This window comes from Mya arenaria, chromosome 6 (genome assembly GCF_026914265.1).
Source record: "Mya arenaria isolate MELC-2E11 chromosome 6, ASM2691426v1".
Lineage (NCBI taxonomy): Eukaryota > Metazoa > Mollusca > Bivalvia > Myida > Myidae > Mya > Mya arenaria.
In genome coordinates, this window is record NC_069127.1 from 46,799,394 (window position 1) to 46,824,470 (window position 25,077).

At 35.6% G+C, this 25,077-nt stretch overlaps 1 protein-coding gene across 1 annotated transcript in view; it reads right to left on the reverse strand.

Moving 5' to 3' along the window:
- LOC128238514 (nuclear pore complex protein Nup205-like) overlaps positions 1-25,077 on the reverse strand; it is a 65,591-nt gene that overhangs the window by 27,917 nt on the left and 12,597 nt on the right. Inside the window, exons 7-26 of the mRNA XM_052954503.1 lie at positions 23,788-23,952; positions 23,412-23,524; positions 17,946-18,008; positions 14,057-14,173; positions 13,688-13,804; positions 13,213-13,351; positions 10,453-10,646; positions 9,885-10,067; positions 9,158-9,427; positions 8,684-8,863; positions 8,386-8,443; positions 7,932-8,121; positions 6,725-6,845; positions 6,310-6,462; positions 5,817-5,919; positions 5,379-5,627; positions 5,030-5,173; positions 4,579-4,677; positions 1,407-1,654; positions 822-1,013 (exon numbers count right to left, since the gene is read on the reverse strand). Coding sequence (XP_052810463.1) covers positions 822-1,013; positions 1,407-1,654; positions 4,579-4,677; positions 5,030-5,173; positions 5,379-5,627; positions 5,817-5,919; positions 6,310-6,462; positions 6,725-6,845; positions 7,932-8,121; positions 8,386-8,443; positions 8,684-8,863; positions 9,158-9,427; positions 9,885-10,067; positions 10,453-10,646; positions 13,213-13,351; positions 13,688-13,804; positions 14,057-14,173; positions 17,946-18,008; positions 23,412-23,524; positions 23,788-23,952 — 3,098 coding nt within the window. The remainder of the gene's footprint in view (positions 1-821; positions 1,014-1,406; positions 1,655-4,578; positions 4,678-5,029; positions 5,174-5,378; positions 5,628-5,816; positions 5,920-6,309; positions 6,463-6,724; positions 6,846-7,931; positions 8,122-8,385; positions 8,444-8,683; positions 8,864-9,157; positions 9,428-9,884; positions 10,068-10,452; positions 10,647-13,212; positions 13,352-13,687; positions 13,805-14,056; positions 14,174-17,945; positions 18,009-23,411; positions 23,525-23,787; positions 23,953-25,077) is intronic.

Below are 25,077 nucleotides of genomic sequence, written 5' to 3' on the forward strand. Positions count from 1 at the left end.
AACATTGGTGGAATGAAACCAAAGTTGAACTTTGCCCTGTATTAGTGTGAAACATGTGTACCAAGAAATATTTAAATCCATTGTACCTGTCATGTGTTACTACTTTTGGGCACCTTAATTTTTTGGCCGAGTCTAAGCTGAAAAGGGGACAAAACTCTATCAAAAATTGGTGGTTTGCTGCAAAATTGTTATCATTTTTTTTTCCATCAAATTATTTTTAACACCATATTTTTTTGGCAATGCTGTTGAAAAGGGTCTTTTTGGCAATGCTGTTGAAAAGGGGCCATGTAACTTTCAAAAACTAATGGTTTTTAACCAAAGTTAAACTTGACCTGTATTTTCATGGTGTTAAGCATTTGTACCAAAAATTATTAAAATTCTCCGACTGACCTACAAGCTCACTCCTATATATCAAATGATTTAGGATTTGGTAACAGAGAAACTGGCTTAGAATCTACTTTTATATGATTTTACACAAGAAAGTCATACTTAAAAATATTCCTGACAAAGATTTCATCACCACAACCTGTATACAGCTTCTGCTGTTTTTCTATCCAACTTTTTGTAACAAACTCATGTGCAACGTTACGGCCTAGGATATCCTTTCACGTGTGCGGACACGACTCTCCAACCAACTGACCAAATCACAAGCTCATTCCTATACAGCTTAATTTAGTGGGGACTATTAAAAAAAACATATTTAGGGGCTCTAGTGTAATGAAACCAAGGAAATCATGTTTTATAAATCATCTCTAACCTAAAATAGCAATCTGTTCATAATATAAATAAACAGATGAAGCTAAGACTTAAAAATTGTTAACCTTCATAAGCAGCTCTTGCAGAATCTCAAACAGCACTGTCTGGCGTGTTTCCCCCTGCAAGAGGTCGGAGGGACAAGCAGAGAGGACCACCTCCGTCACCTGTCTCCAAGCGTCAAACCCCACCTGCTTCCAATGCAGGCTCGTACACACCCTATTACGCTCTATCACCATCCTTAGTACAAGCTTTATCTCCTGGAAATTATAGACAATACATGCTTTCATAAAATCTCAAAAATTAAAAACAATTTATGATAATAATGTGTAAAGATTGAACAGCAGAAGCAACCACAAAATACTCCATAACAAGATACAGATTTTTGTAACAATTGGATTAAATATGAAAAAAATGTAATTACATATTTTACTTTGAAACAAGAATTTTGCTTTTATACACCAGATCATTCCTCTACAAAAATTAACTAAAACTTGATTCATGTTGATAATATTTCTATATTTTTGTGAGTGATGATTTTTTTGTATTTTGCATACAGCTACGATAATACCACGATTATTGGAACACCACAACATTTTGAATTCCTAAAACAGGTGAGCTACAAAGTGGGGCAGAGTTCATAAACAGCCTACCTCCAGAATCATCTGTCTCTGTCCTGCCATGGTGGTTCCCTGCAGGTTGTTCAGCTCGTTCATGAGGATTCTGTGCAGCCCTTGCACATCATAAAATGTTACCCCATCTTCATCCCGCCGCTCCACACTAGCCACAACCTGCTGTATGAGCCGTTGGTCAAAGAACTCCAGATGCACTTGTTCTGGATATGACTGGTCAAAGGAAATTGTGTCAAGAAGTGACATGACACGACGTCGGTACTGCCGGCCTGCAGAAAATGAAGTATTGAGAATGAGTGAAGTTTTCACAGGTTCATTTTTTGTATTCACTGATACAGTAACAGGTATGTTTTAATAATATTTAAACAATTATGCTCATTCCCAGTGTGTGTATACCACGTGATAAATTACGTCATATATGCTACATCAGAATATGTTTTGACATTGCTCCGTCAGACGGCCGTATTGTGAAAAGGTTTTTGTGAAGTGTTTTAAGAAACTAAACACTCAATCAAACTCTGGTAAAAGACCAAAGGTGGGGCTCTGTAAGCGGCTTAGACTGCGCTATGTTTCATTGAAAATGGTGAAGAAATAGTGAAGTTATCTTTATTAAAGTTTTCATTAGAAGCAAAATATTGCCTTCCGACGTAGCATTTATGACGCAAATTATCACGTGGTATACACACACTGATTCCTAAAGTTCCCAAGTTTTACTTCCCTGCTGTAAAAAAAACAAAGTGTGGGTTATTTGTTCCTATTGAACCAGCATACTTTATATCCAATGCCAGGCCTGCAGAACTGCTCCAATTAAACCAATGTGTATATAATAGGGATGGCAATGAGTGGTGAAATTGGTACTTGAGTACCCAGACAATCTTCTGATGGAGTACTATGGTACTCGATTACTCGGAAAACTTAAATTAGTTTTCGGGAGAGACATGTTCATGTATGTATATATTGACCATTTTCATCTTTCAATAAGTCCATCATTGTGTAATTTACTTAAACAGAAAAATGAAAAAAAAAAATGTTTATTTCTTTTAATTTGTCCTTTTTATTTTTTTATACATAAATATGTGACACAACAATAAAGTGATGAAGTAAACAATATATATATGTCAAAATATTATCTCGTCATAAAAGTAGCATATGAGCTCAATGATGAACAAAAAATCAAAATTACATTGAATGAAATTTAAAAGCAAACATTAAACTTCAAAATACAAAGTACACGTATCCAAATAATAATAAAAAGCACATATAAAAATCTAGCACTATGTAATATTGAACAATTTCCTGCATGTAGTGCCACTATTATATGCTCACTCGATACCAAAAAGCGTACATTTACACAACTTGCTGTTGGCGGCTTGTTTGAACTAATTCCACGCTGCTGACTTTGCAGGCGGCATAATTAACACTACAATCTACTGCGATATATGTTTAGTTGTTTATTCTACAAGATATTATTTCTTAAGGTAATACAGTAATATCCCTATATGCGACCACCCCCTTTCACGACCAACATGCTAATGAGACAGATTTTTTTAGACCCAATTTTGTCCTCTATAATTCAATGGTTGTAATCCCCGAAAAAACAGGCACCCCGTTATTCAGTAGTACGAAGACTTAATCCAGTTCCTTTTATTTAATCACATGTTAAATTGATCCGTTAATGCGACCTCAGGCAATTTGATGACAGGTTTACATGTTTGCGTTAACAACTCCATTGACACGCACTATAAAGAAGTTTACAACACGTGTCCCGGGATAATTACCGACCACTTTAAGACAACAAGTCGCTTTACGATAGAGGTCAATGTTACAGTGAAACATGAAAGTGTTTGATAAATGTTAGATTCTTTATTGATTTAATGCTTTTAATTGTATTTTTGCAAATGCACCTGGCTCATTGTTTGTGTCTAAAATGTTGATTAATATCATTTTGGGTACATGTAATGTTATAAACAACATATCTGCAGATATTTTATGTCTTTGATATAAAAGAAAGAAAGATGTCTGTGGATTTTCGGAGAAACTTACTGTGAAAATATAATTATAGGACCTAAGGTAGGTGCTTTATAATGTTATGCAGCTATTATTAACACATTTGAAAAACAAATTTCATCGGTTAAGTTATCATGTCCTCGTAATTAACAGCCATAAAATTATTTTTTTCATCAACATTTTCATCCATGGACACATTGTTCTGTGTATGTAACTGATACAAGCATACAATGTACATGTATTTTAAGAGGTTTTTGTACACTGAAACTGTGTTGTTTTAATACATGTTATTATTTGAACAATTTATGGTAATGGAATGTGTCATGTTTGTCGGCTGCAGATCAAACGGTACAATTTGTGACGTCACAGCACGAGATGTGTAAACATCAAAGGTGCCTGGCAATGGTTTGTGTTTAAATAAGTCAGCCTTTACCATATAATCCCATTTACTAAATTGCTTCTAGGCTGGGGAAAACATACCATATCAGAAAAATAATCAATAATCCTCGCCTGAGAACCTTCAAACCATGGCCAATATATTTGACTTTACTACAAATATGAATGAACCTTTGGCTGTACGAAAAAATGATACTTTAAATAAATCCTTAACTGCGTAACCTTGTTCTATTATTAACCTACCTCCACATTAGAGAGTTCACAGCTGACATTAAATCGGTGATTTTCTTCCAAGCAAATGAACAAATTTAGTTGATAATTTACTGTTTGGCTTGAACATTACCACAGACTTGGAGAAATTAAAGTGCTGGATTTGCTTTCAAAATCAACCCAGTCTTATAAAAGAGTCTAGACAAAAACACCAGTTTTCATGGGTCACTTGTGTACATAGAGAGGATTAGAGGGACCGTACATTGTCTTATTGGCAATGCGCCAATTTGTGTCTAATTTACTACTCGCGTACTTGGATAAAAAATTTAAAATTCATGAAATACATCATATACAGACAATGTAGCAGTACACTACATTGTCTGTATATGATGCATTTCATGAATTTTAAACATGTTATCCGAGTACGCGAGTAGTAAATTAGTACTCAGGTACTCAGACGATCGATCAAGTACTCGGGTACTCCTTGCCATCCCTAGTATATAACATTGCTTGATGTAGTGACAACATTATTCTATTCCCTATATAAGCCACTTCTTGTGTAAAACTAAGCCTACTATACCTCTGACATTCCTGGAGTAGTGAGAAGGTGCAGTAACGTTCACGAGTCGGGATCCTACAAACTCTGAGTCATCTACCCTCCCTCCTGCTGGCTGTAACACTGAAACAGGCCCCGCAACAGAAAATGTCAATGAAGGCTGTAGAGTGTAGCAGAACTTGCAGCTTAAACTCATTGCACATTTCTGATGTCTCATTTAATTTTTTTGTTAAATACAGTAACATACTCCACAGATCCTCTAAAAGAAATTGGAATTTACAAAGGCTTTCAATTGAGTGGAATTCCTGATCCATATCTTTCTTCACAGTGTCTGAATTGGTAAAACCCATATGAAAGCCAATTCAGATACAAATGTTCAGTTATTTATTATGATATCTACATGCTAACTGTTTTATAAGAAAAACTCCCAATTTGTCTGGAAATCTTCACACATTCCACCCCAAAAGTAGCACACCTGCAGTTTGATCTTCATCAAAATCATCTAGAAGCACTTTCATGAGCCTGTGTGTGTGTGAGCGTTGCCTGTTGAGAGATGTGACACGCAGCTCCACCGCTATTGTCTTCAACAACCACGACTGGTGCTGGGTCACAGGATGCTCTAGGAAAATGACAGGTTCATGAATAGATTAGTAATCTCAGTCTGATAATATAGTGAGCTCTAAGGATGGATAATATACATAGTGTTTTTTCTGTATAAGTAGACAAAATCACTGGGATAGTATTTCCAGGAAAGAATTGGCACAATATTTTAACAGAATCAAAGCTTAACTGTACTGTATGAAATATAGAAATAATCTTCTTACTGTAATCTTTCTGGTCATAAGGTAGGTATTGTAACTGCCTGTAGAGGAAATCGTGTGATGTTCGCAGGTATCTCAGCATGGCTAAAGACGTGTCCTTGTTGGCTGCCAACAGGTATATTAGCTTGAACGCGAGCTCAGCGGTGACAGGGGAGTCAGTAAGACACTGTGGTCCTGCCCCTCCCTGACCTACCCCACGGCCCAGCAGGGTAAGAACCGCGTGAAGACAGGTCTTTGGTGATCCTAGGATACCTGTGGAACCAATTATTACTACAGTTTACAACTTCTGATTTATTCATTGTATTTTGTATGAAAGAGGTTCCTAACATGAAATGCATGCAGTATGGTTCCCTCCCAAAAAATAAACTTTGGTCAAGCAAAGAATACTAAAATTTGTAGCATGTGCATTTCACCTTTAAATCTTGAATGGAAATAAATTACCCTGGTCCTGTAAGTTGGTCTGACTGACTGGCTTCCTTAACTCAAATCCCATGAGATAGTGGGCCAAGTTTGGGGCAGGCAGATCAAGTGAGGTTATCATCAGCTTCAAGGAAGGAAAACTTTGAATCAGATTGCATCAAACTGAAATTGTGTTTCTTTTAATATGTTAGGTGTTAATTTTGTCAGAACTTACATATAATTTGGCAGTAACAAAGATGACATGCTGAATGGAAGTTTGTTTACTAGTCTTATGCTAAAATTGTTGCTCATCTGTATTGCAGCATCTAGTTGAACATTATATGCACCAAAACATGTACTTTTTATGTCAAGCTGAACTTGCAATACAACATGGTGTGTGAATATAACCTTGTGCACTTAGTAACCTAACATATTCCATACAATAGAGATAGCACTGAAATAGATCAGTGTTGTTGATATTTCCTTTCTGCATGTAAGGGAACTACACAAAACACTTCCTATGATACCGTTATACCTTTAGGAGAGATTGTCTCGTGGAGTTATGTGTCCTGGCAGGTGTGGTCTCTGTGTCCAGGCTGGCTATCTCATTATCGGCAGTACACTCATCCTCCACATCGTCCGTCTCCAGGCACTCCACAAACCCATGCAGCAACTCCTCACTTTGCTCCTGGCCAACACAAATCACTCATTATAATTGCAATGGTTTTATGGGAACTATAAACTCAAAAGCCATTGTTTATTCCCTTTTCAGACCTTTTTCATTTAACAATTCCTGATGACATGGATAAAGTACAATACAACTGAATCTACTCTTTGTGAGGGTCATTTCAATTGTACTATTGAGTACAGGTAGGTCTGGTGGTATGAGGCTTGATTAACAATCTGTTGATTACATTTTTGATTTAACATATTTTATTTAGAATATGTACCCTGTTTTCTGTGTACAGATTGACGAGATCAGCCTGTATGGGGCTAGATTTACAGATGTGGTAGAGGATCCGTGTAGCAGACAGGCAGTGGTCCGCCATTGTACTGTTGAACATCAGGAACCTGCAAGCACACAACAATTATAATCAATAAATAGTCTGCTCAGAGTTCCAAGTATATTGTACGAAAGCCTCAAGTCCATATATAAACACAACACATGATAGTGAGCAGGTAACAGAGACATGTACAAGAAGCTAATATAATATCTGTATAATAATTTCAAATAAACACTTCCATAAAATATTTTCTTTCTCAAAGGAGTAAGATAAATACATTGCTTAATTATGTATACAGTATACAAGGTTAGAGTTTAACTCTAATAGGCACTCACATTTTGTACAACTGCCTCTTGTGCTTACTCGAAAATGACATTACACACTCGCACAATCTAAGTTACATATCATGACATCAAATATCAATAACATTCATAGGCTTGATAGCTTTATTTTAATTAAAACATTTGCCATACAACGCATAATGTTGTCTGTAAATTGTGTTATCATTAAATGGTAGGCGATCTTAAATGCACAGATAGATATATCGTATACATGTGTTTATCATTTGTACCAAAATTTATTTAAATCCATCAACCCTTTCATGACCTATCCTCAAAAAAAACAACAGACTGACCAACAAGCTCACTTCTATATACCAGCCTCCAACTCCTTCTTCAAACCAGTAAGTTTGGTTTTGTGGTGGTAAAATTAATACAAAATGTCTTCAATGTAACACTCGCAGTATGGGCAAATGCATTGATCTTTTTGTAATCGATAATGTCTACCAGTTTCAATAAGGAATATACGTACAGAATATCTAAATAATACATAGCATTTACTAAACTAAGTTGCATTTAAAAATATCAAAATTTATTCCAAAAAAATGTAATAAAATGGTGGTCATTCTCTCAGACTTTATTTAAAGAACCTGTATTCTTCTGCTCTTCTTAAGAATAAATCTACTGAAAATTATGTGTACACATATTATGAATGTTATTTCTTGTATGAAATAAATCCATCAGGAATTAAGCCCCTAAAACTCCCCCTTAAAGAGGAATACAACCCCCACCCCCACCCCACCTTTCAAATCTGAAGAAGAGAAAGCTTGAACAGAAGCACAGATGAGAATACAGCACAGTATATATTCTCATACTTGGTGATTGTGACGATGAAGTCAGCCCTGCCAGTACGAGGGTTGATGGCCAGGAGCAGTCTGTCGAGGGGGGTAACCAGGAGAGGGGAGCCTATCTCCCGTACTAGTGCTACAAACCCGGCCTCCTGGTCCAGGGCTCTGGCCAACAGCTGCAGGCAGAGCAGGGCACAACCTTCCAGGTTCTCCTGACCTGTTTAACACAAGGATATGTTGATATATGGGTTAATGATGAAGAACAATGTTTGCATCAATTTCAAGCCCTTAAATGAAAATAACAACATAATATGACATAGCCAAACCTAGTCTTGAAAAAAAAATCCAGTGCAGACATTACCTGCAATGAATAAACTCTTTTTTAAATTTAACAACACTTAGGCTGTCAGAGAAAATATCTGGACTTTTTCCTTTCGAAAAGCACAACAATACAATGAACTTCTCATGCCCTGTCTATTACCTGGAGCCTGCGTGTAGGTTTGAAAATGTTTCATGGAGTCATCCAGAATTCTCAACACCTGAAATAGTATAATTAGGTATTAACTGGAGTCAGATCAACACACACCTGTTAAAACTTTATTTGATGCAGAACATCAACAGGTCCAAGGAATACAGACAACATGTAGAACAAAGAAAAAAGGATAAACGGGAAACTTTCCTCAATGAAAGTAAATTTTGACCTATAAGATTAAAATATTTAACACATCATGCTTTATGAAGTAAAGAATCTTTAACGCATTTGTGATTTAACCACATACCATTTGGAGGAGACGGCTGTCTTTGAGCAGGTGCAGCAGAATGTTGAATCCAGCAGGTTTGTTAGCAAGGACATTTCCCGCAGGACCCTCTACCAGCAGGTCAATAAAGTGTTCACCCACAGGCTCGTACTCATGCAGGAGTTTACACATAATCCTGAGACAGCTTTCTGCTACCTCCCACTAAAGGAAAGAAAACTGATATTCACCTGATGTGCAAGAGCATTGATAAACTACTGCAGCAAAATGATGCTAACATACTTTCTCAGCTCATGAATGGACATTACTCAATTTATGTTTAAATCTGAGTGTTGGAATTCAGACATGACCTTGTATGCAAATGTGCATAATGTCTTTCTTAACAATTTTGATTATTAATGGGACACTTCTATTTCATGAAATCATCATTTTACATTGAATTAAGACATTAAGGAGTTGATAAAAACTAATATGTTTCAAATTAAGTCTTTCTCCCACCTTTTCAGCAGGGCTCTTGTAAGCCCTTGTAGCAAACTTGAGAAAGACATCATCCCGTATGTATGCCAGATAGGGGTCAAAGCCTGGTGGTCGCAAGCCTGCTCCTAGAGCAGTTGGCACAGGGGTGTCAGTGAGGGATGCCAGGAGGGAGAGGAAGGCCCTGGTGATAGCGAACTCCTCCCCACGGGCTTCCACCTCCTCCAGCTCTGCGCCCAGCCCACCCCGTGGGGCGCCTGACCCACCAGACCCACCCGATACAGTCACCAGGATCTGAAACACAAACATGCGGTCTGATAATGGTGACCAACATTCTGCACATCCCATCAGGCATTGTAATGTTTAGGCTTCCATTTTTTTCTGACTCCACTAAGTAATTTAATTTTAATTGAATACAGGGACAATCACAGTTGCATAAAAACTTCCAAAGTCAACCTTTATGACACTGCTGACATGTTGGCATCAGGCTAAGATGAAGCATATGTTAGACACAGACAAAAGTATACGAGTATGTAATGTTGCTATGAATTTCAGTAAACAATAAACATGTCTTTTAATCCCAAATATAAGGGAGACAAAACCAATCTTTGTTTGAAATTTTCTTCAGCAATTAACACTTCACTCAGAAACTGTAAAATGAATCCCAATACTTTTCCAATTCTTAAAATTTAAATCAAATATGAAGAAAGGAAGCTTAGTTCCTAGACATGTTTGTAAATCTGGGTGGTACCTGTGAAGCCTCCAGGGTCTGCCAGAGTGTGGCCGCTATTTCAGGCGTGCGTGCAAGGGCGGCTAGGGTACGGAGGAGCTCAGCCTTCATGGTTGGCGGGACAGCACAGCTAACTAGCCCAAACAGCAGCATCACCACAGACCAATGCTGGTTCTCACACATGGCTACACGACAGTTGTCACTCTACACAGAAGATATGAGTGGCTTCTTGGGCAAGTTGGTTCAACAGACTTCATGTACTAACTAACATGTTTAGGTATGATCAGCTCAAGAGAACTTTCTTGTGAATTTTTGTTTTTAATTTAGCCCTTTAATATAGAGCAAAATAAAGCACACTAAAATGCTCACACTGGAAATTCAACAGTCTCAACATTGCAAAATATGAATTAAATTTTATTAAATGTATTGTTATTCTAACTATATTCATATGCAGTTTTGTCAATAGGTAATAAGGTATGGGGTCAAACACATAAAGCTGTTTCAGCAACAGGTCAGTTTCCAGGAACGAAGATCATTTTCTCTAGGCCACACAGAATTGTATTTCATTGTCGTTGGTCAATTGTCTCACCTGTTCACAGACTCTTCTTGTTAGTTCCAGGACAGCAAGCAGACCGTCCAACTCCTGACGTGTTATCACTCGACTATGCATGCGATATGACATGGACTGGTCGCCGGAGTGGGGGGATTCCCGGCGTAGACTGTTATAGTACTGGTTCAGCGATGTAAAGATGTGGTCCCATGATACAGTGCTTGAGGTGCTTCCTAAAATACACATACATATCAGTGTTAATACAAACTCAAGACATGGTCATGCCATTTTCATAGATTTTTTAAATCATAATATGTAGGGGTGTCTTTCGCTAATTTGCATCTGTAGGTCGGGGGGGGGGGGGGGGGGGGGTTTCGAAATTTAAATTGCATATGACGTAAGGGTGAAAATCCATTTAGACCGATCAAACAGATAATTTGTGTTACCTCCCTTGAAATGTTTATACTTGGCGGAATACTTCTGTTTTTTTTCGTTGATCGCAACTTCGCAATATACCATAATCCTTTGCGGCATAGTAACTTCCGGTTTCCTTACAGGTTAAAACGAATAACGAACTAATAACAGCGCTAAAATCTGATTAATTACCACCCCAGGTTTGTCTCATTATATATGGCATTTCAATGGGTTTATAATACATCGGAGAGATATGATATGCATGAAATAAGATATAAATCGCTTGACACACTACCTAAACAGGAGGCTGTGGTGGGTGGGGTAAACTGTTCAGAAAAATATATGCTGTTCCTACTCTTATTTGATTATTGTTTTGTTTGTTTTTTTTAAATCATTTAGACAAACACTTTTGCTTATAATGCTCCCTTGCTTTTATTTACAGATATGATTCAAATATGCTGATGTTATGTTTTGAGAACACTACTTCCATCAAGATAACCATTAGAATTGGTTTTGCTGCTGGTACACCCAGGACAGCAAGCGGATAGTGATGGACTACTAGTGCTGGTCGACAGACTACTGTTGGTTGGACAGCTTTCGTTTATTTGACTGCTATTTTGGTTGGACCATGAGTGTTGGTAAAACACCTATAGATAGTTGGACTGTAAGTGTTGGTCTGACAACCGTTGTTGGTTGGACTGCTGGATGGACAGCAAGTGTAATGGACAGCTAGTGATGTTTGAACTGCTACTGTTGGTTGGACAACTGTTGTTTCTGGATGGCTATATATATTGATTGGACAGCGAGTGTTGTTTGAACAACTATTAATTGATTGTAAGTGTTGGTTTGACCATAAGTGTTGATTGGACTGCGATTAATAAATGGACCTCTTTTGTTGCACAGCTACTGTAAATTGGACAGCGATGGACCTCTTTTGTTGCACAGCTACTGTAAATTGGACAGCGATTATTGGCTTGATTCCCATTCATTGGTTGTGTTTGTTAGACTGTTTGTTTTTCTGAGCCATGATTATTGATCGTCATATATGTATAAAATTATAAGTACTTATTACTAAGTGCTTATCATTATTACAGTTACATTTATTCAACAAGAGATGTTTGTCAAACATTATGCCCCCCCTGAGCGCCATGTTGTCAGGATTATATCAATAGGGGTCATCTTCTGGTCAGGCTTCTGGGAGTAACATTAAAATGATAGTAACCCTTCAAATCTTGGGAAAATGTTCTGAATTAAAACATAAATGGTTCAATATCTGTATCATCATTAACAGCATCCATAAAAGCCTAATGTAAGATCAATGAATTAAATTTTTTACCTTTTATACTTGTAAATTTTGAATCGCTTCTGAAGGGGGTTATTCCGGGTCTATAAAAACAAATTGAGGTAGGACCCTCAAACGGTTAATTTGCTTCTGTAGGGGGGAGGTCTAGTTCAAAAGTGCCTTCCCCCCGTGGGTTATATGTTTAAATGGAATAGCCCTTACTGAAATTTGAGAATTAGAAGTTATGGTATTATTAATTAAGTATGACTTTGTATGTTATTCATCCCATTTTTGTATGGTATTATGTGTTTAACACTTTGGTCTAGATCAGTTTAGTTCAGGTCTAGTATGTTGTCAAAGTTACTGTACAACTGGTCAAGCTCTCCAAAACGAGTAGCGTTGAACACTGGCTTTTCTTTTTGAAGAATCCAGAGTCACACAAATATATATTCAGTTTACAGGTTATATAAGATTATAAGTATCTTCCATGGCCGAGAGTGTAAGATAGGTTCATTCCGACCCGAGAGTAGGGTGTTTTGCGGAAACGAGGTTTACCGATTTTTCGCAAAACACCCTATGCGAGGATCAGGATGAACCTATCTTACACGAGCGGCTATGGTAGATGCCTTTTCTCCCACCTCAGTTAAACAAAATTAGGTAAAAATGTATTTTTTTGCTGGAACTCTTTTGTGCTTAGTGAAAATAATTGCGTATGGATATGCGATAGCACATGGTTGTCATGGATATCCGCGCAGTGATCCACTTAATGTAAATAGTCAAATCGGTATTTTTAAATAGTTCTAAGGAGAATGAAGCATTATTTCTTGAATGGTGCGTGAAAACTGTTTTATGGTGACATTTGAAGGGAGCAATAATTAATCAGCATTCTAAATAATACCATAAGACAAGATTTCCTTGATGCTACTGACGACAGTCTTCAACAAGGGAGGTAATTACAATGTGGTGACCATTAAAAAGGAGTTCCATATATCTAGCATGGTTAAATTATTGGATCTACTTATCTGAGGTGGGAGGAAATAATTTATTTAAGCTAAACCATTCTTTTTTGTACCCATTTCCAATTTAAGAAAAAAACACTATACCATTCATTTTAAGAAGGTTATAGCAGTGTTCAGCACTTTTGGGTGTGGATGCCAGGCCTGTGAGCATCTTTACGTATGGAACATACAGGGCAGCAGGCAACAAATCGCCCGCCATTCTCACAAACTTGTACAGTGCAACCTGCATGGAAGAAAGTGACAAAGCTGTTGATAACACATTTAATGCCTTTTATGTGAGGCTTTTCCTCACAACTTTTGTTGAAAGTTAGGTGTAAACAAATATTTTTTTCCATTTTATAACTTGACTGCCATACAACATTAAAGATAAGACATTATCTAGATTATTCATGTCTGAACAGACAAGCTTGAAATGTTTTGTAAGTTGGTCAGCTTCCATCGTCAAATGACAATAACTCAAATGCACTTACACCGTGGCCAAATGATGAGTCAAGCATATCAAACGAAACAGATTGACCTATTAAACCATTAGGGACATAATTTTTAATAAAATCCCAACCTGTCTCTGTGGGGGTCTGTATATAAAGGTCTCGTGCTGGCTGACAGGTTCAGGGGGACACCAGTAGTCAAGGGCAAGGTCAAGGTCCACAGGGTCCTTCTCGTACAACACACACAGCTAAACACCAGTAATACATATAATCTTATTTAATCTTATGTTATTTTGGCACATGACATTAAAAGGGCATGGAAAATCTGCAAATATAAGGTAATTCATTGTCCGATATTTTGAAAGGAAAAAGGAAAACATAAATAAACAAGAAAACTGAAGGATTTATACAGATACAATATATTTCTTGAGGAACAATTACTTTGACTTTTAGAAGTTCTCAGTTATATAGAGCTTGTTACTATTTCTGCCCACACTGACCATGTAGAGCATGTCCTCGAAGTCTCGCCGTAGAGATGTTGGGGGCTCCTGTCCCTCCTGTAAGTGGGCCAGTAGAATCCTGGCAGTCTCATCACCACGGTTACGTAACTCCTTTACCTGGCAATACAACTGGTGTTTTGGTATCCAAAATGCATAGCAATGTGTAAAACGTACACAAAAACAAACATGTTTAAAGTGAACAATTTCAGATCATAGAGAATAGAAATTATGGTATTAATACTCAAGTCACAACTTCATGTACATGACCTAACATGTTTTTGATACACTTTAATAAAAACTACCACATGAAGGAAAAATAAAAATATTTTAACAAATAAATAAACACCGTCATATTGTTATCCTTTAAGTGATTTCATTTACCACATGTTCTATAACTCTTTGAAAGTCATAAAAAACTAACTTTCTAACAATACAAAGAACTGCTGTAGGACAGTGTGCTTAACTATACGCCACTTTTTCCTATTAATGAACATAAGGTTCAAAGGAGATGTGTTTTAATAGTTTTGATCAAAGGGAAGTAACAACAATTTATTTTAAGAGGAGCAAGGCCTTCCCAAGGCCATTTAAGCAGCCCGGTACCAGGCGTCTGTTTTTTTTTTATCACCGGAGTGCTTGAAAATCGTATTGCGTTAAGATCAAACTCCCGGGGTGCTGGTATTTTTTAATGTAAGGTCGGCTTTGATCATATTCCCGGTACGCTTGCATTTTCTTGACCAATTAGCCTCTGCCAAACATGGGTATTACATAATTTTCAATGACAAGATGTTGTTTTAGCAGTTTATTGATATCAGATTAATGACTCTCTTTATGACTTGTGCCAATCAATAACTGATCTAAGTAGGGTTTTTTGATGCAGGTTAATTATTTTGGATGATTGGTTATATTTATCGAATATTTTTGGCAGTTCGCACTTCCGGGAACCGTATTTGAATTAGAATCATTATCACCTACAGAATCTGTGTTTTCAACAAAAAATTCTTTCATTTAGTCAAACAAAACTATTGGGAGAGCATGCAAACATAAGAGATACATATTAAATGGTTATTTCCCACTCATCGGTACAAATAATTCCATATTCACAACTAGGTAGGTATTCTGATAACGGTATCCGAATGTGTGTATCCAAATTGTGGAAAGTTGAGGTCGAAAACAAGTTGACATACGACAGACTTGGAAGCGATTCGGGTTTTGTTTTTGTGTGCAAGTAGGTTGCTACCTTTTGTTTTATTGTCGGCAATAATTTTCATGCCCTCACATAATTTTCTATAGGACGAAAAGAGTTAATATTTGTTGAACACAGACTCCAAAGGTGATTACGAATTGTCTATCTAGAGCTTCTTGGAGTTTGGGCTTAAATTATCCATTTGATTTACATTTCCTAAAATGTTATCATGTTTTGAGACCAATGCAAGTTATTTTGAGACATATTTTTAGTATTGAACAACCCCTTCAAACATTGCGCCTGAATTATTTTCTGGGAAAGGCCCTGAGGAGTTAACAAATTGATATTTTCACTTTTGTTATTTCACTGAAAAAACTCAATATTTCATCTGAAAAGCATAGAAGAAATAGAGGATATTTGTTTATTTCAGTGTAAGATTTTATTTTATTTTATGATCACATGTGGAATAAAATACGATCTTACACTGAAATAAACAAATTTTCTGTTTCTTTTCTGCTTATTTTCTGAGTTTTATAGAAAAAAATTCTACTTAATCACTCCCTTTTTCATCTTAATTACCCCCTTTTTCAAAAAGGGTGTTATTTACACCACTATCCTTGGGGCGCTCCTCATGCAAAATTATAGCTGTCAATTTTCCATTTCTGGTTTGCATACATGTGAACTCTACCAGTGGTAGGTAAAATATACTGCTTTCGAGACCCTTCTAGCGCCCTACCGCTTTCCCGTCGAAATCTACCGTTATTAAAAGCTCTTCTAAAAAATCCCAAAATTATATCAAATTGGCCTTAAATTTTATTTTAAAAACATCAAAATTATATCAACCATGCTAAAAAAACATTAATCTGTCACTTTAAAGAACATGGAGCAATAAGCAACTTGTCAATTCACTTCACACTTCGGCCGAGATCGTTGCTAATTTACCGGTACGGTACAAAAGACCACTAATCAGCATTTTTGTTAATTGGCATCCTACTAATCAGCATTTTTGTAAATATCAAAGACATTATAAAACTGTCAAAACATCAACGAGAACAACATTACCAAGGTGTTATTAATTATCTAGTGTATAAAATTTACGACATTTTGGCGGGAAATTTTACATATACAGTTCTGCAGTCGTCTGCACTTACACTCTGACCTGTTTTGGCCATCTGATTAAATTATTTAGCAGCTCTTCTGAATATAAACTTGTTTTTACAAATCAGAGGTAATATTCCATCTGTTTCTCAATCAAAAACACTGACACTTGACAAATTTCAACCAGGACGTATTTATGCGTATTTTCCGAAAATCTAAAAACAGCAACAAATATCAAGTTTTTGTTTACATAGTTTCCATCATTGTTTTTGTCTGAAAAATTAGTAATTCTACTGCTTTTGAACACAAACTACCGCTTTTCAGACCTAAATCTACCTCTCTATCATTGCCAAAGGTTCACTGTCTGGGTTTGTTGAGAAAGAGTTCTCTGATATTCTTTTTAATAGTTAAATATTCGCTCGTTTACGTGCAAAGATTTATGAACAGTTATCAATGAAGTTTTATAAGTGCATCCATGTTCCAAAAAATAATGAAAACACTTTTATTTTTAGCAGGGTATGAATACATTATAACCAAATAACTATGCCGCCATTTATTGAATAAAAATTTGAAAGGTCGAATGTGTTGGCAAAACAATTGCGGATAATCATTGGATATAAAACATTTTTCTTAGTTTAAGAGTGTGTTTCATGATACATGGATATTCAGTTTCTTACTGTCAGAGACCAGTCTGTTTTGCTTGAAGACAGGTCGGTTTCCAGGTAATAATGAGGACAACACTAGTTTGTTGACAAATTTTGAGGCGTGGGTGGGGTAAAAAAAAAAATCAGTAAATCTGTAAATTGTTGTGTGAATTTTCAGAGAAGTTTGTATTATATATTACAACAACTTACAGTTCAAAATACATTTGAACGATGATATAACATTCTATTTATGTTCGAACAGTTGTTTTTGTCTGTAATTTGTTTGGTATGAAAGCAAACATGCGAACATTCAGCTTCAAGATCAAGAAAATTTGTAAAAAAATGGGATAACCATTTTTCTAATAAACAGTAAGTTGTTAATTCCCAAATATATCTTTATTAAATTTTATGTAACATTTCTTTAAATTTCAAATATTTCAGTTGCAAACATTTTCTGTTTCAAAAGTGAATTGTTCTGTTTTGATCAAGGGGAAGTAACTACAATGGATTTTAAAAGTAGTTCTAAAAGTCGATATTTCCACTCCTTATTTTGCAGCGAAAATATCTAATTGATATTTTCACTGTTGTTATTTCACTGATTAAACCCCATATTTCATCGAAAAGCATGAAAGAAATAGAAGTAAATAGTGAAAATCCCAACTTGCCCTAAAACTTTAACAAAACACAATGAACCCTGAAACTTTAACCCAAGTTCCCAAGTCAATCAGGGGCCATAATTTGTATTTTGGATAATATGTTACTTCATTGTAGGATGGTCCTGGACACCTGTGTAAAGTATTCCGTGAATTAAACGAAGGGTAAACTTTAATCAGACGCTGACGCAGTTGGCTTAGCGAGTAGTATAGCCTCCTTATTCTTTGAATAGTAAAATAGTAAATAAGTGGTCCAAAAGGCTCTACCATGTCGGCAACATTATTAAATAGACAATGTATTTGCCACCTACCTTCAGTGGCAGGTGATATATCAAATCTGTGGTGATTCCATGCAGTCGCCGTAGGTAAAACTCCTGGGGAAAAGAAAGTTTTATTCATATTCAAATACAATATTATAAATAAACTATTGAGGCATGTTTTTGAAAAGCAAAAAACAATAGTGCAGTAAAGCTCATCTGGGTTTTTTAGCCTAACTGAACAAACATTAAATCCAGAGCTAAGGGCCTAGTTTTCAAAAGCATAGGACAGTTTTTAATTAAGTTGACCAATCTCAAAATAATGTTTCTTTTGTACAGTTGAAGTCAATACCTACAAAACATATAAAGTTATAAAGGGTGGTAATGTAAGATAGGAACATAAGGTTTATGGTTCATATGTGCTGCACTTCTAAAGTAAATTAAATAAATATATAATTAATTAAAGGGCAATAAGGCCACACCAAATTGATATTTCGTTCCTCGGATTTACCACTCCTATTTTTTTGAAAATGTAAAAAAAATATTTTTATTTTTTTTGTACGCCCGCACCTCCATTTTGATCGCCAAACATTTTTTTTCAGGTAATAATTTATTAAAAGGCTAAAAATAATCAAGTATAATTTTTTACGCTAGTTTTCGTGTTTTTTTAAAGGGAAGTTACCGATGCGTAGTGTTTTTATACTGTATCTCGATCGGTTTAGCATGGGTTTCAATAAATTCAATCAAAATGGCGGCTTCCGGTATAAACAATGTGGCTCGAAGTTTGGAAATTAAATCTTATTTTTGACAATAAATATGTTTTGAGCATGCTTAAAGTCATTGTTGATCGTCTCATGCACTAAAGGATCATTATTTTAAGCAATCATTATGCAATAAAGCATGTGTATCTGAGACTGGTAAGCGATTATATTGCGTAATTAGTGACTCGTTTTGAATGGAAATCGGAATGATCAACTTAGTACTATTTTATTCAAGTCATAATACAATGGACCAAAATTTTACCTCGTTACGACGATGCTGAAGTGGAACATGAGTCATTGTTTGGTCTAAATTGATGTATCAAGCTCATTTTTGATCAAATTCTGACAAAACAACAGTTTTGAACATATATATCTTTTCACAAATAGCGATATAAACACTGGTCTGGATATACCTCAACATAAGTAAGCAGCTAAGTTTAACACCTTATATTTTGTTTTTATTTGCAGCATAATCCGGGATTGTAATGCACTTGTCAATTGTGACCACTGCCCCGCTCACCCCTCGCCCTTGTTCCAGGGGTATACCGGGGACAGCAGAGGCAATGGGCTGTGTTTTTACCTTTCAGGTGGCCCTGCAGTGCCTAGTGAATGTGGTTTTGTCTTCATACTTAAAATAGTCGGGAATGGGCCTCACATAGTTATTCGGGGTTGCGGGGCCATTTGGCAGGGATTTTACCAGCAGTGTGTCCCTGCAGGTCGGGTATTTAACCCGGGTTTTGAGAGACCGGAAGTCAAAGTACCCGCTATTTCGGACTGGGGGGGGGGGCATAAACAATTGGCTGGTGCATAAAAATATCTAAATAACCAAAAAAAGTACAAAAAGTACTCTGAAAAATACCCTTGTTCTTTTTGTTTTAATAAGCACATGTCATTGCATTTCCTGTGATAGTAAAAATAAAATTTAGTCTATGTTATAAGGAGTCTGATGTTTGATGATGCCTGTGTAAGTGATCATTTTTGACAAATCCAAAATCAATCCTAAATTATGTCTAAATACAGTTGCATATGATGTTAAACTGATTCAGGTAGATTTATATAAGTCGTTTCAAACTTTTTACTAAAAGCAGGGTTATTTATTATTATGAATGATCGTCATATTAAAGTACGTTTTAACTATATAAGAAATTAGATTTAGGCCTAAAAAAAATAATTGTTTGGTTAGGGTTACATCCTTAAAAAAAATAGGTAGGGTAGGTAGGCTTTTTATTTTTTTTTATTTATTTTTTTTATGAGGTTTTATATAAGAATATAATTTTCATCATTGGAGAATGGTGTTAAAGCTATCTTCTGTACAAGCATATAAGGTTTAAACTTAATATTGAAAAGCAATTAAAAAAAAAACGAAATTTTTTTTTTTTTTTTTTTTAGTTTTTCATTTTTTTTTTCAAACTGACTATAAAAACGGTAGGGTCGGCGCCTATTCCGTAGGTAGGGTCGGGTAACCCGAACCAAATGTATTATTTTTTAGGCCTAACTAACGTCATCGAAACAAAGTTTACATGTTGCTTTTTGTATCAATCCCTTGCGGAGCCTGACACGTGCCCACACTCTTGATCTTAGTTTTATAAGCGAATCTTTCAATGAGGGAGACGCCATGTTACTAGGCTAGTAAGAATGAAACTCTATGTCTGGTCTGTTATATCTGGTTTGTAATGTCCATGGTCTGTTATATCTGGTCTGTAATGTCCATGGTCCGTTATGTCCTGATACCAAATGAAGTTTGAAAGCCATTTAGGACCAAATACTGCCCAGTCTTAAGTATTTGAAGATATTATAAAAATCACTGAGAGATTTGCCATATCAAAAACTGTTCAAAAACTCGTTGCAATACTGCAAAATACTGACAATACTACTACTAAGGCCAAATATCTGGTTACAATTAGCTATCATTATAATAAATAAAAAGGGCTGACCCCAAATCTGGTAACTTGATCTCTGTTTTCTTTTACACCACAATTGCAACATGAATATACTGCACATTTTTAAAAAGTTCAATACATCACCTTTACAATGACTTTCAACACTTGGCCTTTCTTTCTCAAAACCAAACGAAATTATTTCCAGTAAAAACATGGACAAATAGCATATATATGGCAAATATTTTTGCTCTGCTGATAATGTGATTCATGGGTATAACTTAAGAGTCAATACTATAAAATCAAATATAGTTTTGTTTGGAAATGAGAGACAAACTTTAAATTCAAAAAATATTACTGATGTAGTTAATGATTGAATATAAATATCTTAGGATTTAGTCCAGTAGATCCAGCGCATTTGCTAGCTGCAATAAGCATACTTGTGAATTACACGTTTGGTGACCATCTGTGCATCAGCCTGATTGACAATCATTACTGACCTACACGTTATTTGATAAAAATTATTAAGCCTGTTTTGTCATATATATGCAATGGTACTGAAGTTCAGACATATTTTGATTTCAATGTTCAGTTCAGATCATAGATCAGAATCATAAAAATCTTTGATATAAAAGTTTTTTATTTAATACAAGATGGTCAATCCTTTTATTAGAATAATTGTAGTTAATCATTTTTTTGCAAATAACGCAGTAATCATGAAGTAGTCAAGTACTGGAAATGAGCCAAATGATAACAATTGAATTGATTTCTTGAATACTTCATAGCTTTCAAAGTTATCAATGTCATGTCTGCGTGGGAATAGTTTTTCAAACACAGCAGTCATGCTCCTGCTGATGCACACCATGACATGTTTTAGAATAATGGATCCACAGGAAATAATGGGTCCCACAGGGAAATATGAAGAAAAATAATGAGTCCATAGAAAAACACCTGAAAAATAATGGGTCCATAGGAAAACATCGGAAAAATAATGAATCCATAGGAAAACACCGGAAAAATAATGAGTCCATAGGAAAAAAATCAGTCCAAAGGAAAAACTAATGATTTCACAGTGAAAATAATGAGTGGAACATCTTTGATATATAACAACATATTTGATTGTCTTTGTCCTTCAGGTGTGCTAGTTCCAAGAAATTTCAAGCTTCTAGATGAGCTGGAGAAGGGGGAGAAGGGTTTGGGGGATGGCACGATTAGCTGGGGGCTGGCCGATGATGCAGATAACACCCTTACACGTTGGCAATGTACCATCATAGGCCCATCAAAAGTAAGAAGCTTGTTAATTAATTATATGAGTCATGTATATAGTAGGGTCCTTTAACATTGATTGGAATTGAAATCTTGCCTGGATGCAATCCTCTCATACTTTTTAAGAGATCTGGCCCCAATAGCACGAGAATACTTTAGTCAATTTTCAAACTCAATCTCATCCTTTTTTAACACATAAATGCATAGTATCATTAGTATGATTCCATTTTTGGCTTTTCTTTAAAGCACATTCTGTCATGCATTATGTTGATAAAGAATGTCAACCATTTATAGAGAACTACAGTACTTTATGATGTCAGAGCCCAATTTAATTTTTTTGAGTTTCTACTAATGTACATTTGACCCTCTAAAATTACTTATCTTTATAATATTGAGCCATAATTTTTATGGTCACGATTTATAAGAGAATATGTTTTTAAAAAGGGCAGACCATGTTTAATTTTGATCTATGTAATGCTGTTAGGCCTAAAAAAAAAAAATTGTTTGGTTAGGGTTACATCCTTTTCAAAAATAGGTAGGGTAGGTAGGCTTTTTATTTTTTTTTATTTATTTTTTTTATTAGGCTTTATATAAGAATGTCATTTTCATCATTGGAGAATGGTGTTAAAGTTATCTTCTGTATAAGCATTTAAGGTTTTAAACTACATATTGAAAAGCAAAAAAAAAAAAGAAATTTTTTTTTTTCATTTTTTTTTTCAAACTGACTATAAAAACGTTAGGGTCGGCGCCTATTCCGTAGGTAGGGTCGGGTAACCCGAACCAAATGTATTTTTTTTTTAGGCCTTATCCATATAATGTTTGTACTAAACGGATGAATAAATAGTATGTATTCCGACATTTTCCAAATGTCCATTAGAGGTTCAGTTCAAAATGGCATTAAAATGGGTTCAAGGGCAATTATTTTGAACAATCTTTCTTATTTATATTGAATATAGGGAAAAATATATTTTTTGCTCTTCGCTCGCTTCGGTTTTTATGAAAACTGACAAAAAAAAAATTTTTTTTTTTTTTCGCTCGCTCGCTCCAATTTTTTTTGGCAAAAATCCGAGGAACTAAACATTAATTTGGTGGGGCCTAACTCCCATACACAAAGTAATGTTTCTTTTACACACCACTTATCCTCAACAGAGTCAAAGTGTGTATGATGAAGTTTGATGTCAATACCTCAAAAAAATATGGAGTAATGGAGAAAACTATACTTGTACCGATGACCCAGGACAGTGGTCAGACAGACTGACATAATTGTCATAATATTGACAGATGTGTCAAGGTGATTCTTATATAGCCAACACCACTAGAGGGTGTGGGTATCATTATACCGCGTATCTGATACAGTTTGACCAATCTGATGGTGAAATAACGAAAACTTGAATAGGAATTCATTTTTATATCAGTAACAGTAGAATTATTTTAAGGCCTACAACAAAACATAATTGAAAATTTCTCTTTTTAAAACATTTTTTTTCACTTTCTCATCTGTAAACAGGTTGCTTTCAGCTATTTCTGACCATATAAGTATCAACTCTGCCTTTAACTCATAGATCCAAGTGTATCTATGTGAACCTATGATACAGTGCACATGTGCTCCTTCCTACCTCCTTATGTAGTTTGTTGACAGAGATGACAGACTTGTGTAGGAAGGAGAACACATTCCCCTCTATAGCCAGGTCAATCATGGCTTCATCTTCCTCAAAATACTCCCCCGCACCTGTAAATATACATGTACACACCAAGTGGAAAGGCAACCAATAAAATCCAAGCTTCTTATTTCTACCTTTTTTGTCATTAACTTAAAATATGTTACATTTAGAGGAATTTTAAACACATCATTACATACCAATAACATCAAAAGCCAACTCAGCAATAGTTTACCAGACAAATGTTGCAAATAATGGCATGGCCAATGCTGTCATACAATTGTAGATGGCAAGAGTCTACAAATGAACAAACATTAATATGTTTGATATATACCTGCAGCCTGGGGGTACTGGGATAGCTGTCTGAGGGTGACACCCCAGGCCAGCTGGACCACGGCACGGAGCCCGGGGACCGCCCATGCTGATCCATCTCGTAGCTCCTTGTGGATGTCCTGAATGTACGCTGGGTCACTGAACACTGGCATTCCCACTGTGGTATCTGGAGGGACATGATCAAACATAAAAAACAATACCTTAAAATTCAATTGATCATGTTCAAATATGTTTTTACATAATGGAGACACAGTCAAACCTGTATTAAGTGGCCACCTTTGGGAAAAGGTAAAAGTGGCTGCTTACTACAGGTGGCCACTTAGTCCAGGTTGGACTTTCCTGACACTTTGGCTTTGTTCAAACAGATTATGTATCTTAACCACCACCTCACCCCACATTCAGTTCCATTAAAGAAAGTTGAATATTAAATATAAAGGTAAAAAAAAACATTATTGCAAATTTACAAATAGAATGCAATAGATAAAAATTAATACATAGCATAAACAAAAAACACCTAAAATGAGTCCACACAACTACATGTACATGTTTAAGTTCAATGTTTAAAGTATTTCGTCATTTTCGTTTGCGTCACTTCTGTCTCTAATATAAATTGCATTTACATTGATCCGACATAATCATGTCAAGCATGTCACTCTGTAAGTCAAAACCCATGATTACACAAGTTCAATGAGTTCCTCAATTTTCCTCTGTCTTTTAGCGTTTGGGTTTGAATTGTTAGCAAAAGCAAGAAATTGATTTAGTCTGTCCAGTTCTTCTTGCAGCACTATCATTTTCTAATAATTTAATACACGCGACAGGTTATTTTAGGGTCAAACACTTCCGATTTGTTTTATTGTCAGCCATAATAAAAATTCAAAAGAATATCACGAACAATGCAATGTAAATATCTGTTTGTAGAAGTATAACGCCGTGCACTTTGAAAATTAATACGGAAGTGAATACACATCGTAACTCGTTTCACACCATCAATTACAGTGAAAACTGTAAATTCATAATTATTATAACCGGCGTTTTTTGTCGGTATTTGACAATTTACTTCGTAATTATTAACGCCAATTATTAAAATATCTTCACTAAGAGTGTCAATTCTGATAAGTAAACACGCATGGTAATTGTGTGATGTTATATGCATTTTCATTGGACTACGGAAATATCCGAGGCTGTCGTTCTTTCCGTCAATTTCAGTATCAAATGAAGCTCTGTATTGGCAAAATTACTTGCCTAAGTGTCAGTGACAAGGAATTAGTGGCCGCTAATTAGCGTTTTATAG